The 16741-nt window shown below is 47.7% G+C and overlaps 1 protein-coding gene across 3 annotated transcripts; it reads right to left on the reverse strand.

Moving 5' to 3' along the window:
• Positions 1–211: 211 nt before the first annotated feature.
• On the reverse strand, positions 212–15373 carry PARK7 (Parkinsonism associated deglycase). 3 transcript variants are annotated; one of them, XM_011368452.2, is made up of 7 exons: positions 15246–15373; positions 14057–14169; positions 12650–12751; positions 10810–10869; positions 9841–9910; positions 6267–6353; positions 212–586 (listed from the first exon to the last, which is right to left on the reverse strand). In XM_011368452.2, exons 2-7 carry the CDS (start codon positions 14144–14146, stop codon positions 426–428), a joined length of 570 nt encoding a protein of 189 aa, XP_011366754.1. In that variant the 5' UTR covers positions 14147–14169; positions 15246–15373; the 3' UTR covers positions 212–425. The 3 variants fall into 3 exon arrangements, with proteins under 3 accessions (XP_011366754.1, XP_011366755.1, XP_011366756.1); XM_011368453.2 differs by having other exon boundaries at positions 15151–15284; XM_011368454.2 differs by having other exon boundaries at positions 15162–15250.
• Between the last annotated feature and the right edge of the window lie 1368 nt (positions 15374–16741).

A 16741-nucleotide genomic window follows, 5' to 3' on the forward strand; every position in this document is an offset into this window, starting at 1 on the left:
AGCGCGATCACTCAGCACTTCCGGAAATTCCAAGGATTTGAGAACTCAGCGTCAGGTGCAGGGAACACCGGATGCATATTTACTATGCATCACAGCATCACGTGCTCACTGCTCTCTCCCCTCGGCTTTATCGACAGCTGAGAGCTGCAAATGAAGCTGATGACGAATCCAGTTTCAGAAAAGAAAGGACAGACAACAGAAGGGACAATCGGTAGTTGCTAAGTATCCTGTTTATTCTGCAATCGAGATTCTGAAATGTGGGGACACAACCGCAGGCAGAGGATCTGTGTGGGTGTCACTTCACGAGGACACTTCGTGAGGACGGTGACGAGGGCTTCTCCGGAAAAGCCACCGTTCTTGCTGAAAGCGGGCAGTGAGAATGGGCGACAGGCGGCCTGTTTCTAGCCCTGGACGGGCACTTCGGCCTAGTCTCTAAGGATGAGCGGGGCCTTCACCTGCTGAACCACCTCCTGGCCGCTCAGCGCCTCGACTATGGCAAGAGCGAACTCGAAGCTGGTACCAGGCCCCCGGCTCGTGAGGATCAGGCCATCCCGCTCCACGCGACTCTCCGAGTAGCTGTAATGACCTTGGGTGTGAAAAAGTGAAAAACGGTTACGGACTGACGGGCCGTGCTGGACCCTGAGCACCACTCAGCCGTCCGATCCCCTGCTGCAGCCCAAAACCGCCTCGCACAATTCAATCCAAAACACAGACCACGGCAGCCAGCCACTCAACGCAGTCAGGCCTCCCACCTCTTCAAAGCACAGCATGAGATTACAGGAGCTGTGCACCGCCAAGGGCGACAGACACTCACCACTGGTGACAGGAAACAAACACATGTGAGTCAGGCGTAGCTGCATAAAACCTTGTAAGTGTTGCGGGAGGTCTCAGGGTAAATGCCAATTACTCGCACTTACACTGTACAAGGAAAGCTCGCGTGTCAATTCTGTGAACTGAAGGGAAGCAGAATATGCCCCTCCATGACTGCAGGACACGCCACCCCAAAGGTGCCACTTCGAAACATTTGAGCTGAAGGCTCTTGAAAAACGACGATGCGGGGAAAGGCTTTCTCTGAGCTCCCCCGATCTGCCCAACACAGACCCTCCAGAAGGACTTCAGAGGTCACAGATCCCCTCCCCAGGTTTCAGTAGTCAGCAAGATGGCCTCTTGTCACAAGAGGAGACCAGAAGTGACACCACAGCCAAACTGCCCCAGGCTACCATACCCCCAACAACTCTTCTAAGTGCCCAGGCACCTTGCCCAGAAGCCACCTTCTCTCCCCTGAGGCCCCTCCCCGCCCCTTCCCCTTGGATGGCGCTCAGGATGGAACTCTCGGCCTGGTCGCAGGTTGCTCTTTCTCGCTGGGTGTCTCCTTCGAATACGAGACAGATGTGTTGAGCAACGGTGCTCTTCCCTAACCTGTCCGCTACTACAGCACTCTGCCGAGAACTGGCGGGGGCGGGGGGCAAGCAGTGTGGAAGGTAGAAACTACCTGTATATGCACACACACTCCGCTGTCTCCAAAACGCACACTCTGTGACACGTCGGGAAGGGAGTGAGGTGAGGAGGAAGAAACCGCTCTCATTTCTCGGGGCCCACGTGCCTCCTGCGTCCCTCGACTGGCTGCGCTTCTGCAACTATGATAACGAGAAATATGCTTCTCCTACGTCCGGGGAGTCTCGGCCACAAGGGCAGGGCCCGCCACATGGGCTGCCCAGGCCAGGCCCACCAACGCGCACGGGTCACTGCCCCACATGGAGCTCCCGCATCCTGGGTGCCGAGCGGCCTCCCCCAGGAGCTTCTTGGCACCCTGCCCCTTCGGCTCTAGAGCAGTGTCCCACCTGGGAGGCGCTGCCCGGGAGCGCCCTTCCAAACCAAGCCCCTCAGGTCACAGCACCCTCCCGCACGACATGATCTGTCAACAGCTCATCAGTCTCCTCGTGCACTGTCCCCTCTCTGAAAGGCGAGGCCTTCACCTGCCTCCCGCTGGCCTAGCACACTGATGTCTAAGTACCAGGAGAACGGCCAGACGAAAGACAGCCAGCCCCGGTGCCCCGTGCTCCTGTGCACGACACGGGGTCTCTGTGTCCCCCCTCCCGTCCCCCATGTTCAGCACCAGCGGACAGGAGGCCGGCCCAAAGTACTGATCAGAGCTCATCCGGTTCTGCCCCCCATGAAGAACCTTTGCCCACTTTCTCTAGCACCCTGAGCTGAACTTGAACTCCGGGTCACGGTACACAAGTGCTCTGGGTCCAGCCGGCAGAGACTGAAATGCAAGTAACCTGGCTGAGGACGGTGGCGACAGAGAGGAGGTTTGAGATGTATCTTGGAGATAAAACGCCCAGAACTTAGTGAAGAGTCGGACGTGCGGAGGCGTCAAAGATGCCTCCCAGCTGTCTGTCCCCAGCAACTGGGCGGGTGGTGGTGCCACGCAGTGACATGGAACACGAAGGACAAACAGATTTAGGGGAGGGGTTAAAGCCGAAGAGACTCCTGTGGCATCTTGTCCTGCCTGGTCACTGCAGGCAGAGCCAGGCACACACACTTCAAACCACCCTCCCCGGCCCCAAAAGCCCGCCGACCATCGCGCCTCCATCCCCCACCAGCCGGGGCAAGGCCGCCCCAGAGCCCGGGGAGAGGCTCAGAGGACGCTGGTTCAACGAACAGCACAGAAAAGGCAGCTGACGACTCCGCTTAAAGCAGAAGTGATGCTTCTGCTGCCATGACGGGCTTTACAAACCACACACATCATGACGGTCATGTCTTCTCAAGGGGGATTAACACCGCCTGCAATAATTTGTCTCACACGCCTCATTAAAAATCTAGTCACCCACTGAAATAACCACATGCAGTATAGCTAAAGTTCCCCAGTTCCTATTATGGAGGAAAAGAGGACCCCCAGTTTGAGGGAAAAAGTCTTCATAACCGAACGTCATTTACTGACAGTTAAAACAGGCCAGGGTCATTCTAAATGCTGAACAGGAAAACCAGCTGAGCTGGGACGAACTGTGAGAGGGGCTGCCCAGACTGGGGCGGCGTGAGACACAGTTTTCTAAATGGTCCACTTCTCTTGTGGGTAAAATATTACAAATGCCGATTAAACTGGTTAAAGATGTCCCATGGGTCTTGGCAAAACTTCAACGAAGAAGAGCAAATGGTCTGCACTTAGCAACTACCACCACCTAGTGGCGACAACGGAGAAAAACAACGCGCGTGCTCTCTCACCAGCTGATACGTTTTGGGAATGTGGCAAATTGACATCTCACGTTCAATCTGACATAGGGCATTCATTTCGTTTAATTTTAAGCAAACACCCCAAAGCCAGAAAATCTCTTCAGAGAAAAAGCATCCGGGGAGGCCAGGGGTCAGCAACTCCCGCAGCTCGGCACCTGCAGAAAGCTCCCACAGTCAGGTAGCTGCAGAGACCTGAGGTCCCCAAGAACTTGACATCCTTACTATTTGGCCCTTTAAGGGGAAGTCGCCAAGCAGAGCAGATCTGGGGTCCGATGGGCCATTGAGCGGCCGTCTGACCTCTCTAAGCCTCGCTCTTCTTTTCTGTGAAGCAGGGACGACACCACCCTAATGGGACTATTGTGGGAACCCAGTCAAAGCCGACATTGTACAGATGGCCAGGCACGGGCGGCCGGGCCCCCACCACGTCCCAGCACTGCCCAGCCGCCCTCCTGCCACACGGCCAATGCTCTAAGTGCCTTGAACACTCCCTGAGCCCCCAGCAACCCTGAGGCAGGAGCTGTCATCCAGACGCCAGGCCAGGAGCGAGGCTCAGGTTGGAGCCCGCCAGGTGCACGGCGAGAGCTCTGGCTCCAGAGGTCCTGCTCCTCCCTGGGGCTCGGCTACGGCCTCCGGATGCCCGCTCAAGAAAATTACAGTCACCACTTACTTATTCTAAAAAGGGAGGAATGGAAAGACCCCGCCCGCAGACTGGACTGCATATTGAGCAAAAAGTTTCATACTGATCCAGTGAGTTCACGGTGACGACCAGCAGAAGGGCCTCGCCCAAGGAGATACCCAGGAAGTGATCCCAGTTCCACTTCGCAGAATGTTCTAGGGGACAGAAACCTCCAATGGCTTTTTCCACACCAGGGTTCACTGACTACTCTGACGCCTGGTAGCGTCCATATGTGTGGGAACCCGCACCAAGATGGGCTGGGCCTGGGTTCTGGCTGACTCTGGGAGAGTCGCCTGGCTTCTCGGAGGTGACATCGAGATGACAACAGCTGGCTTGCTGGGCACTGGGGACTGTGAGGCTCCAGAGACCATGCACGTAAACGTACTTCGTAAACGACTGAGTTGGCCGTCTGAGCCTCCCCAATCCCGATCAACCGGCGAGCTCGGGAGGCATTACAAGAAAACGCGAACGACAGACCCGCCTTCAGGTCCTGGAGGACTGTGTCCCCTCGAGTGCACGCTGCAGGGCAGCTGACTCGGTTCTTTCCAACCTGCCAAAACCTCCATCAGCTCAAAGCGAATTACATTCCTACATCAAAAAACACCAGGACCAAGAGCCCTTTTTAAAACCCATTTCCATACAGATGGTTCTGACAACCTAGAATCTTTCTAGCAACTAAAATGATAGGTGTTCAAGGAAATACTACTTTGGATCGAACGTCAGAATATACAAAATGTCCAACACCAAGTGTGAACCCCAACGTAAACTATGGACTTTGGGTGATGACGACGCGTCAATGTTGGTCCATGGACTGTAACAAATGTGGCAGCTGGCGCGGGAAAGGACGTCGATGCTGCACGTGCCAGGCAGGGGACTCTGCACTTTCTGCCTGATTCTGCTGTAACGCTAAAAATGCTCTAAAAAATAAGGTCCATTGATTTAAAAAACAGCAACGTGAAAAATGCATCACTTTTCTTTGATGTGAAGACGTGAGATGTAGTATTAATTGCTCTACTTTTTTAGCTCAGAATTAGCCCAGAGGAGACCGAGACAGGGCAGAAAGCGTACTGGTTGCAGTTATCTTCAAATCGGCCTTTGATATTATTATTTGGTTTTGTTTGTTCGTTCACTGATTTTTGGTTGGCTGGTGTTTTACACAGAACCAGGGGCTCAGCTTCCTCGCCGGCTGAACGCCGGGTGAGCCGCTGCGCCTCTAGCTGGACGCTCCTGCTTCTCCTGCAGCTGCCCACACTAGCGTGATGCTCCTTTCCCCCTGGAAGTTCCAGGGTCTCTGCTTCTGTTACGTGCGCTCCAGGGACAGATGGTAGAGGAAAATACCGCCTGTCTGACAGAAGACACTACCTGGTTGATCTGAATGCCAGCGGAGAAGCAGCAGCTGTCACCGAGGGAGCCCTGATGCTCACGGAGCTGTACATTCAGGGTTTGGTTACAGGGTTTTGCTGTTAATTACACACTGCCTTGTATTTTAAAATATGATGGGTATGTCTCTGCAAGCTGTTCACTCCTGGAGGACAGAGATAACGTCGTGCTTCTTTAACATTTATAGCCTCCAAATAAGCAGCAGCATCAGAAAATTAAAGAAATATTTGATAAATTACAAAAAAAGATATAAGTCAGTGTTAGGTTTAAAAGGCAAGCTGCAGAATAATGTATGCAGCAGCTCTCCTCTGAGTAAACGTGTTCAACTACAAGGGTAATGAGCATGTGCAGAGACAACTCCACAGCTACTCAAGACACAGGTCACCTCTAAACATGGGACAGGGGCGCGAGTTCAACAGAAAAGGAGCGTTTGTTTTCTTCGCCCCCTCGTTTGCATTTCTTACCACGAAAAAGAAACTGTCTTTACGAAAATAAATTGATAAAAATTAAACATCTAGCTACTATTTATAAGAGAAGTGTGTCGCCACGGTAAGCGGGCCTGCCACCCAGGCAGTCTCTGAAGGGCCAGAGCAATGTTCATTTTACCTCGGACTATGGGCAAAGGGCGCTTTCTGAAACTGTTGTCGAGGTTTAAAATTTACCCTCAGGTTTCTGGCCAAGCGTTTAGTAAAAATACTAGTCAAACTGGCATGTCATGATCTGTTCAACCCGTAACATCAGGACTCGGCTGGCCTCCGGCTCAGTTGCCAGGCCCCAATGGTGCACCGGGTGACAGGCCTCTGTCCTGCGGCTCACTCCGTCTCTCCAGTTCAAACGCGTGCAGAGAGCGCGAGCAACACCACACCGCACCTCCGCCCGGACTCCACGCGTCGGACCATGCGGAGCGGGAAACCGAGCTAAATCACAGCCTTCAGAAAAGGCCTCACCGTACGTTAACGTATAAGCGTGTACTTACTTCCATTCATCATTTTATCTTTAGCAAGTGGGTGCGTTGTAACTTTGCTTCCAAAACCTATTTCATGAGCCAACAGAGCCGTAGGACCTAAAAAAAAGATTAATAAAAAGATTTAAGTGTAGATGTAGAAAAACTCACGTGTTAAAAATTGCAACAGCAAAAGTATTATTCAAAATCAGGAGGCTCTTACCTAAAATAGACTTATGATTCTGAAATGAAACACTTCTTAATATGAGGTAAAGTAGATTTATAATAAACCAGCTACTGGGCACTTCTGGCAAAAGTGTACAAAGTCAAAATACTTCAATACCATTTAATCATAAAGCTTTGCCTTGCTCTGCAGGGAGCATGCAAACAACTTGACTGTGGCCCCCAGTCCAGGAACAGGCAGCGCGTGTGTCGGGGGCACAGAAGCGGGGAGACCCCCGAGGCTGGAACATCTGGCCTGACTCTTAGCAAATGAAGACTTCAGTTACACATTCAAGGCAACTGGCACGCTCCGAACTTCCGGACTTGAGTGCTATTTTACAGACTAATTTTATTTTTTCCTTGAAAATAAAAAATTAGCACTCATCCATCCATCCATGCGTCCCAACACACCAGGTGGTAAAATTATTAAAACGAGCAGAACACCACGCAGCTCGGAAGGGGACGCCGTGAGAAGGCTGAGATGGGAGGGCATTAGCGTTTCTTTACTGAAACGACTTCAGAGCAGCGCGAACGAATGTCAGGCTGTGACCCTCTATGCCTCCCTCCTGAAATGAAGTTTTTAAAAATACACAGTTGCTAACTTGAGATTTTTACCAAAATGCGTTCACTAAAAATGGTCAGCTTCATTGACAATCACAAGCACATTTCGTAATAGTCCTCAAATAAGGACTAACACCAAAAAGGTGTGAACCTTTGCTATATTATCTTGAAACTTTTTAAAAAGTAGTTAGTCTACCTTTTTCCTCTAAGCCTCACACACACACACGCGCGCACACACACACACACACACACACACACACACTTTCTGAGACTTCATGTCACACCTAGAAAAACATGCTTTAGAGTGGCACCTTGACCTTCGGTGGTTAGGACGCCGTAGCTAAGACCCTAGAACGTCTGCACACTTGGGCTTCGATAGACCCAAGCACTGGCTCTTGCTGGCCTTGCACTTTTCAACACAATTCCAAGTGAAAAGTGGTTACGTAACACACCAACAGGCCTCTCAAGTCACAGCCGCTGCAAGGGAAGAGCAAACCAACACGGAATTCCGCAAGCCGCCTGCCTCATGGAATGTGTCAGTTTCAGACCAAGTCTTGACTTTTCTCTCTTAAATCAAAAGCCTCAAATATACTGCATGTCTCTCTCCACCTCGCTTTTATTCTGTGTGAGACAGCTATGTATGGCAGCAAATAAAAACTGCAGAATTATCACTCAATTTTTATTTCAATGGAGTTGTGAATTACCCTAAATATTTATTTTGTAAGATTTAAAAAAATAAGTAGTTGCCTATATTATCTTACATTCTATAGCAGACGTCAAGATACGATGTCAGGAATGTCTAAGCTGCTCCTCACAGGGGAGAAAACGGCTGCCTATAGCCACATCAATGAACTCATGCTACGGCTGCAGGTAGGAAATCACATGTCCTACTCATCATGGTGAGCGCATCACCACTGCTCTCTGGGGCTTAAACATGCCATTTGGGGAATTAGGGAAGAGATGTTTAACTAGATCAGGACTTGAAATTCTGATGGATGAGAAGGCCAAGTCCCCACAGGAGGTGGAGGGACAGGATGGAATTCCCTTGGATGGCCAAGGCGAAAGCCACCAGCGCCACCGTGTGGCACGTAACAGGAAGAACACTACAGCCGCTCGCCAGCCCTTCCAAGTGTCCCTGAGACTATCTAGACCAGGCATCTGACAACTTCCAGGCTTCCTTCCCCTTCTCCTTCCCCGACTTACAGTGGATCTCATTTTGTGTTCTCACGCCAGTCTCCCTTCCAAATCTGTCCCTGTCATTCACTGACATTAGCAGCTGAGTTAATATTCTTTCAGTTCAATGGACAGTCCCTAATTTCTAATGCGAAACTCATGAATCACCGTATTTTTCACCACACTTCTTGCTATTTTTTACAGTCCCCAGAAGGGCAGTGTAGGACATTTAGCAATCAAACGTCACTGGGGCGCTGTTTGCTTTTTAATGCCTATTTAGATGACTGTAAGGTCTAAGTATTCAAGCCTAAGTACAAAACAGTGAACCAGATGTGGCTAATCTGGCCACCTGAGTGACACAAAAGGCCAAACTGACACGTGCTTTTTACTCTCAGCAGAGTCACGAGGGAACAGCCCCGCCAGCCCTCCCCTCCTTCCTTTGGTGAGAGCACCTAAGAATGAGGCTGAGACAACTGGACCAAGTCCTTCCACGACCAAGAGCACCTCCGACTTCCTCCCCAGAGAGGGGCGGCTGCTTGGGCTGCAGGGACGGCGGCGTCCTTCAGCAGGAGTTCGTCCCTGCGCCCTGTGGGCAGGTCAGGAGGCTGGTGTGGAGTGGGACGCAAGGACAGGGCCCGCGGGCGGCCACCTCCGTGGTCCTTCCCAGTCTCGAATGCAGCGATTCTCAAACACTTAGGTCTCAGACCCCTCTAGCCTTTGTGTGGGTTACGTCTATCAATAACTGCCCCGTTAGAAATTAAAACTGGGAAATTTTTACACCACGAGAATATTCGAACACACACAGCATGCCCGAATGATGCTCGTCACACTCTGCTGCCACTCCTGTGTCTTTGTAGTGTTGCTCTGACCTTTCTAAACCCTTGAAAGAACACCGAGAACCACGGCTCTGCAAAGCCCTAGGATCCCTCTCCATAATGTCTTTCAAAGTCTACTGTATTGAATAAATTATCACTGGGCCATTTTATCCAATCCAGCTGTTCATTTGTTTATTCACTCTTTTGACAAACACTGAATGAAAACCTGTAACAAAAAAGGCACTGGTCAGAAATTATACTGTGGAAAACACGCAGCATGGCAGAACACCGTCTGATATTAGAGCAAAAATGAATTTTAAAACGGTATCAGAAATCAACAAATCACTGCCTCAAACGTGGGGACATCTACGAAGCACCAAGGGCCTTACTCTAAATTAAGTGGCAGGTCACGCACTGCCTAAGAACTAGCACCCAGCACCGAGGACGCGGTCAGGGCGAGCGCAGGCGCAGCTGGCACACTGGTGCCCGGCCGGTCCCCGTAGCCTGGGTGCTGGCACAGAGACTTTCCGGCACAGGGTTTTGCTGTGACAGGCTGTTTACTGGATTCCAGAGGGCGTTTTCCACTGAGATCAACCAAACAGAGAAAACGCTGAGTTCCACGGAACGAGATCGAAGGCACAGAGCGGCAGAAAACAACTACTACTCATTTCTGAAACGACAGCAAGTTCGTGTCACCCAAAGTGGATGCGCTGACGCAGATGCCCGCCCGCTCCGGGAAGGGGAAGAAGCATTTGGGAGAGTCTACTAATTAATGACCACCCCGTCATGTATTTTTTTAAGAAAACCAACGACGCACAAGCATCCCTGCACTTCACCTGCACAGATGGCGGCTATGAGGCCCTTCCTCTTCTCCTGCTCCTTCAGTATCTCCTTCACGGCAGCGGACTAGCGAAGAAAACAAAAGAGCATCAGGCTGACAGCAGGCCACAGCCAACCTCTCACTACAAACTGGTAGAATCTAATTTGAGCTTAAACCAAAAGATTTTAAATCTATTTTTCAATAATTTTCTAAATTATTAACATAAAAAGTTATCAAATGTATAACGTTTCTACATTCCTAAACCTAATTAGGGCATTCATTGTAAGGGAAAGGCTTCCTTTTAAGGACGCTGAAGGACTGCACAGCACGGGAAAAGCCCTTTTCCTGGGGCGCAGGGACCCTCCCCTCCCTCCCCATTCCGCACTCGAAGGAAAAGGATGGAAGCGAGCAAAAGCGGCGTGCGGGTGTTTTCAGACAGCAGAGTCGGGCAGGCTCACGGTCCCACAGGTGTGACCCGACCTACTTCAGGAGCCTGTCTGCCCTGCCGGCCCCTCCCCCTGCCCCTGCCCCTTCCCTAGGCTGACACCTCATCTAAGGCTTAAAAGCGAAGAAGCAGGGGCCTCTTTGGACGCCATTTTTCATTCAAGCTGGCAGCTCTAGCCCCCTGCAACCCTCCACACCCTGACTGTTGAAAAGACAGCCAATCTTTTACCTTTCTATGCTTAAGCCTTCATAAAACACAAAATTTTTCTTTTGCTCTTGACAGAGAAGAAAAAAAAGTAGTCTAACGTTTAGACTGTATTCACCAAATATGTTCATAAACTGTTCCACCAATTCAGCTTACTTCTGTAGCAAATGTCATTAGAAATAGCTTTTAAAAATTAAATTAGAACACCATTTTAGTTTCACTTGTTCTTGTTTTATTCACAGTCTCCTTCTCGAAATATTTTAATAATAACAAAATCAACAGAACACGAGCAGATGTTGAAATACTTTAGACAGACAAATTATACGGATAATTTACCTCCGATAAATTCTGTGCGCCCAGATTACCTCCTGGCAGAACTACGACGTCATAAGGTCCCTGTAACAGTTTAAAAAATAAAAGTGAAAACATTTTCATCTGAAGTGTGCACTAAAGTGGCAGTCGATAACATTTTAGTATTTTAAATACAGGTCATCACAAAAACCTGTTCACAGAACAGCGAAGTAAGTTATGGTGGATCTCTAGGACAGAATGCAGAGTCTGGAGAGCAACGTGACAGTGTGTCTGTGCTACAGAAGTGCAGGTGCAGCACGACCCTGTCCCTGTAAAAAGAAACAAAGCATGCGCGTGCAGATGGCCCGTCCGCACGCGCGTGCGCGTAATGCGCAGACGCTCACACACGAGGGAGATACCCCCGCCACCGGTGGGGACGCAGGGGAGGGGAAGAACGAGAAAGGGACGGGCCACGTTTTGACTTTATGTTTGTCTTCGCTGTATGAATTGTTTTTCAACAAGAACGTACATAGTAATAAAATATAATAAAAAACATTTTAAGTAAAAGGCATAGAAAAAGTTTTAACTTTATGAAAAATGAAACTTGGGAGAGAAATGACATTTTAGTATCCCCAAATGTCCTAGAAATCTTATGATTTCAAACTTGCTGAAATCATAAAATGGAAATTGTTTCAACAATGCTTTCGAATGTTAGAAAAGTTTTAAAAATTTAGTCATCGAGCAAATTATAAAACTTTAGTACATATGTAGAGGAACATTTAGTATTTAGAATTACTTTTAAAGACTATAAACATCCTAGTGTTGTTTTAAAACCAAGCAAAACTCAAAAGGGAATATACGAAGTACAAAATTCTTTCACTTCTTTTAGAATCTGAAGTGCCCGAAAGACACAAAAGGTAACGACTATCCTAAAACCCCCAGACACAAGAAGATGAAAAAGAACAAAGGAATACCTACTTCTACTCATTTTAACACGCTATTTAGAAAGTTTCAGCAATTTACAGGTAAATACCAATATTCTAATACTCCACAATCTATCACTGAAATATCTGAACTTACTAAAAAGTAATAAACGTTTTTCTATGCATTCCTGGGCAGCTAAGTATGGGGAATCATAGTCCCAGGATCCTCAGGGGGACACAATGGCCACTTGTGAGCTGGCTCTGCCTCCTTTCATGCCGACTCTCGCTCCAAGAGGGTACAGTCCACATTCCTGTCACACTGGCCGGGAAAGCCTGCACCCCCCCGAGAGGTGTGTGTCTGTGCAGGTGTGGGTGGGCTTGCTTCTGAGGAAAGACACCTCAGCTCCTGACGGTTTCCCAACAGTGCTGGTTACCCTCAATAACAAGAACTATAATTCTAAAGATACTGAAAAAGTGACATAATTTGAGTGGAACTCCCACTCCTCCCTTAATCTAACCACTAATCAAGTATGACTTATTTCACATAAAATGAATCACACCACCACTTATGTGTCACTGAAAAAGGTAAAAAGTAGCTTTGAATAAAGAATCAAAAACGAGTGGGAAATGTGACAGCTGATTCTCTTAATACCAAGTAATGAAGTTATAACAGGAGGCCAGGCTGCCTGTGTAGGCAAGGAAAACCCTGCTGAAGTGTCCAGCCCACCCACTCGCTCACTGAGCACAGGAGGCAGCGGGGGACCGCCAGGGTCTACGGAGACGGTGTGGAAAACGGCAAAGTCCTCTGCTTCCCAGGGCTCACCGTGGAGAAGACATTCAAGCAAAGTCACTTTCTTAAAATACGTGTGTGCTAACAAGGCCTCAGATGTAGTCAAAAGACATCTCAAGAAACAGGTAAAAGAAGCCATAGGGCAGAGTAATTCCAAGTATGGAGAACGAACCTCTTTTTTTGCATCTTCCAGACTGGTGTCAGGACAAATGACGACATCTCGGCTACACTGTACGGGGTCTTTTCCAGCCAAACCAGCGATGGTGACCTTGATCTAAGAGAAAAATGTCATCATATTTAAGAACACCACAAAGTAACATTTTCACAGCTGCCCTGTTTTAAAATAACTTGGCAGGAAATACTGCAACAAAACCATGAGCTGGCAAAATATACTTAGTAACTAGGTTTGTCCCAGTTTGCCTGGGACGGCGCTGATTTACAGATGCTGTCCAGACACCCTGTCTGGTTAGTGTCCCTTCTCCCACAAGTGTTCTGGTTTGGCCAATAAATTATTTGAGCATTCCATTAATAATCTATCCTGCCAAGTTACTTGCCATTTAAACCTCATGGTATTCTCTGAAGGTAGAACTCCAAGTTAAAAATATGAAGTACTTTATCTTGCAAAGATTTACAAAGTTCATAATACCAAGAGCTAGTACCGGAAAAATGGGAATTTTCCTACACTGCTAGCGGTCCCACATATTGGGACTCTGGAGTCATTTGACAAAATCTAGTCACACCAACTAGGGGCTGTCCTGTGGCTCAGCAAGTCCACTTACAGGCACCGAGGTGAAAAATGTTCAGATGTTTGCACAGGAAGCCTGTAAAGGAATATTACAGTACGTAATGCTGTGAAACCACGTAATAAAAGAACGAATTCAGAAAGATGGATTGCGGTACTAATACTAAGCAGCAATTTTAAATAAACAGCCTGGATCATACGTATCTTCGCTCATGAGAACGAGAAGAACGCAGGGTCAACACTGGGCCAGACGGCCTGGGCCTGCGCACTCGCTCTTCTGCTCACTAACTCGGCAACGCAGGTATCTGATTTGGTGTCCTCAGTTTCTTCAACGGTAGAATGAGGAAGGCAGTAACTCACAGGGTTGTTGTAAAATGTAAACAAGTTTATATAAATCCTTAGAATGATACCTAGCACTCAGGAGATGCTATTTAAGTGTTCGGTATGGTCATATACTACATACGTACACACAGATGTGTAATACAGATATACTACATACATACATAGGTGTGTAATACACACATGCAGAATGAGAACTACAGTCTGATGCTACTTTATCTCTGGAATTGGAAGGGGAATACAATTAAGAAACTTTACAGAGTGTTTTATGAAGTTCTATTTCTTTAGGGCATTTGTTCAAGAAATGTGTCTGAAAGAAACGGTAAAATGTTAAGAAGCATTAAATGTGGAAAATAAACAGGTGATTATGTTTGAAATAACTCATAAAAGTAAGTTAAATGTTACTTTATTCAAAATGACTTTTAAAAATCCAAAAATGTTTTTAAAACGGGGGGGGGGGGGGGGGGGGGAGGGGCTAGAAAACACGGAGGGACTTACTCCAGCTCGTCTCATGACATCTACAGGAATGACCGTCTCCATCTCCTCTGCTCCTTTAGCCAGGATGACCAGAGCTCTCTTTGAAGCCATTTTTAAGTTGTATTTTTTAAAGTCTTAGTTAAAAAAAAAAAAAAAAATTTTTTTGTCAAAAAATTTTCACTGCAACCACAGAACAGCGAAAAATCTTAAGTTCAGGAACATTTTTAAGCAGCCTACTAGGGAAAATTTTCAGATAGACAAACATAACTGAATATGAAAAACGCATTTGAGGGTAATATTGGTTTACGTAATCTCCATTACTATATGTATGAGATGAAAACACAGCAAGGCTGCTAACACGTGTTCGTATTAATTTCTTACCATGTTTTTAAAATCTCATTTCTAATAACATATTGCAAATGAAGTTTGCTAAAACACAAGGACATGAGTCTTGCATTTCACATAATGCAGGAGATAGTCTTTTTTTAAAAGCACTATTTTATAGAGAAATGACTAAATTTCATGGGCAAAAAACTACATAAAGTCTTCAGCAATGAGTCTGTAAGGCTTTTGGAGGGGATTTTTTTTCAGTTCCAATAACTACTTAAAACTCGGGGCAGGCAGTTTAGAAGTGTTAAATATTTGAACAATTTTTTTTTTTATGTAGATGGTAATCCCCTCACTAAAAGCAAACCAATAACATTCTCTTTGCACTTAGTTCTCTCATCGTAAACGGCAGCTGCTACGCCAGGGTCTGAGTAAGTTTTAGCCTAATTTCTATCTGCAGCGTTTGTTGTCCGTGCAAACTAGTTTTTAATAAAACGATTCCAACAAACGGGATTCTTTCCAAACTGGCAGAATGCTACGCACAGGATTTGGGACGCTTTACACTTGCTACTACACTGCCTGTCGACACGCTTATGCTACAAGGCCGCACGTCCTGAGACCCGGCGGGCTGCGGGCGGGGGTCCGCGCGGGACCCCGGCCCCCGTCTCGGGGCGCTTCCTTCCGAGGCCCCGCCCCAGCGGCGCGGGGCTGTTCCGCCGGCGGCCCGAGCCCCTTCACCGCCCGCAGCGCTACGGCCTGCGCGCGCGCCGCGCTCCCCAGGCCCCGACCTAATCCTCGCCTCTCCTTCCGCAGACGCGGTTCCTCGGTGGCGTTTCTGCGCCGGGGACAAGTAAACTCAAGCAAGACTAAAACGGGGACGCACCCGTGCACCCACGAACGCCCTCAGGTCCGCACTGCGCAGGCGCACGCCGCCGGGTTTCTCACCTCCCCTCACTGCGCAGACGCGCACCGCTCGCGTCCTGTACGTCACTTCCGGCCGAATCCACTTCGGAGAACCGTAGGGGACGGCCTGCCTTTCCGCGTCCTTAGGATGGTTCCAATTGGAAAACTCAGCACGACGAGAATCCCGTGGACTCACGCATCCTCACGAAATTCCCCCCGCCCCGAATGGCACGGTCCGACCTGCCCACAACACCTGCTGGATTTAACCCGTTTTTTGCCGCAGCCCATAGGTACAATTCCCGATTCAAGGGTCCTGGACCTCTGTTTTAAACATGCGTTTTCATAAAATACAGTTGTTCCTTCACGCTTCCTCTGTGCACTTTGGTTTCTCTTTGTATTGTTCCTCTTTCCTGGATTGACTTCCCGTGTCGTCTCCGCTTCGTTAGGACACTTCAAGGCCTTCCCGGCCTCTCTCTCCCACGTTCGGTCACCAGTCCCGGTGCGACTAATTTAGTTACACGCGATAATTTCACGTGCATTTAATTCCTCAAAGTTTTTTTTAAAGATCTCAATGCTGCTTTTGCATCCACAGGATTAGGGCAATGCTGAGCACGTAAACCTAACAAGTACTTGATTAAATATATTGAAATTATCTCAAACATAATTTTTTAAAGTTTTTGAATAGTCATACTTTTATCAGTTTCAAAAACCAAGAGAATAAGGGTTATATTGAATAGACAGTCTCTTGCTCATCTGTGTCCCCATCCAGTTCCATCTCTACCCCCTACAGGTAACAACGTGATTAGTTTTGGGGCATCTTTCTAGTATTTATGCAAGCACAAGCAAATACAAATATATGCTATTATTTTCCTTTCTCATAGAAATGTAGCGGACTATATATATTCTCTGTACTTCCCTCCCACCACCGCTGCCTTAATGAGTACGTTGGAGATCTTTCCATATCAAAAAGTTCCTCCTTTGTTCCCCCCAGATAGTATGCCATTGTTGGCACGTCCCATGTCTTTTTTTCTGGTGCCCTGCCGATGACATTTAGGTTATTTCCAGTCGTTTTCTCTATTGACAGCACTACATCGAATGACATTCGTATGTCCTATTTCTGCAGGTAGAACCGGAGGGTAAATTGCCAGAAGTGGGAAATACACTTGAGCAACTCCATACAAAAACAATCACTTAGCACTCTCACCAGTAATAATATGAGATCAAACAGTATTTTAAGTATGGCCGTGTTCTTAAAGTTTCAATTTAGATATTAAAAACACGGTGATTTTCAAAGAAATAACGTTATTTTTCTTTGTTGGTTTCCAAAGCACTTTATCTCATGCGAGGCTTACAATGGTGGTGAGAGTGGTTTTTATTTAATGTTTAAAACTGAATAGATTCATTTCTACAATACGGCACTGATGCAAAAATTTTAAGTGTCTGGAATCATTTCGCATTTTCTGAAGAAAACCTTTT

The sequence above is a fragment of the Pteropus vampyrus genome, unplaced genomic scaffold (assembly GCF_000151845.1).
Source record: "Pteropus vampyrus isolate Shadow unplaced genomic scaffold, Pvam_2.0 Scaffold142, whole genome shotgun sequence".
In the NCBI taxonomy this organism is placed as follows: domain Eukaryota; kingdom Metazoa; phylum Chordata; class Mammalia; order Chiroptera; family Pteropodidae; genus Pteropus; species Pteropus vampyrus.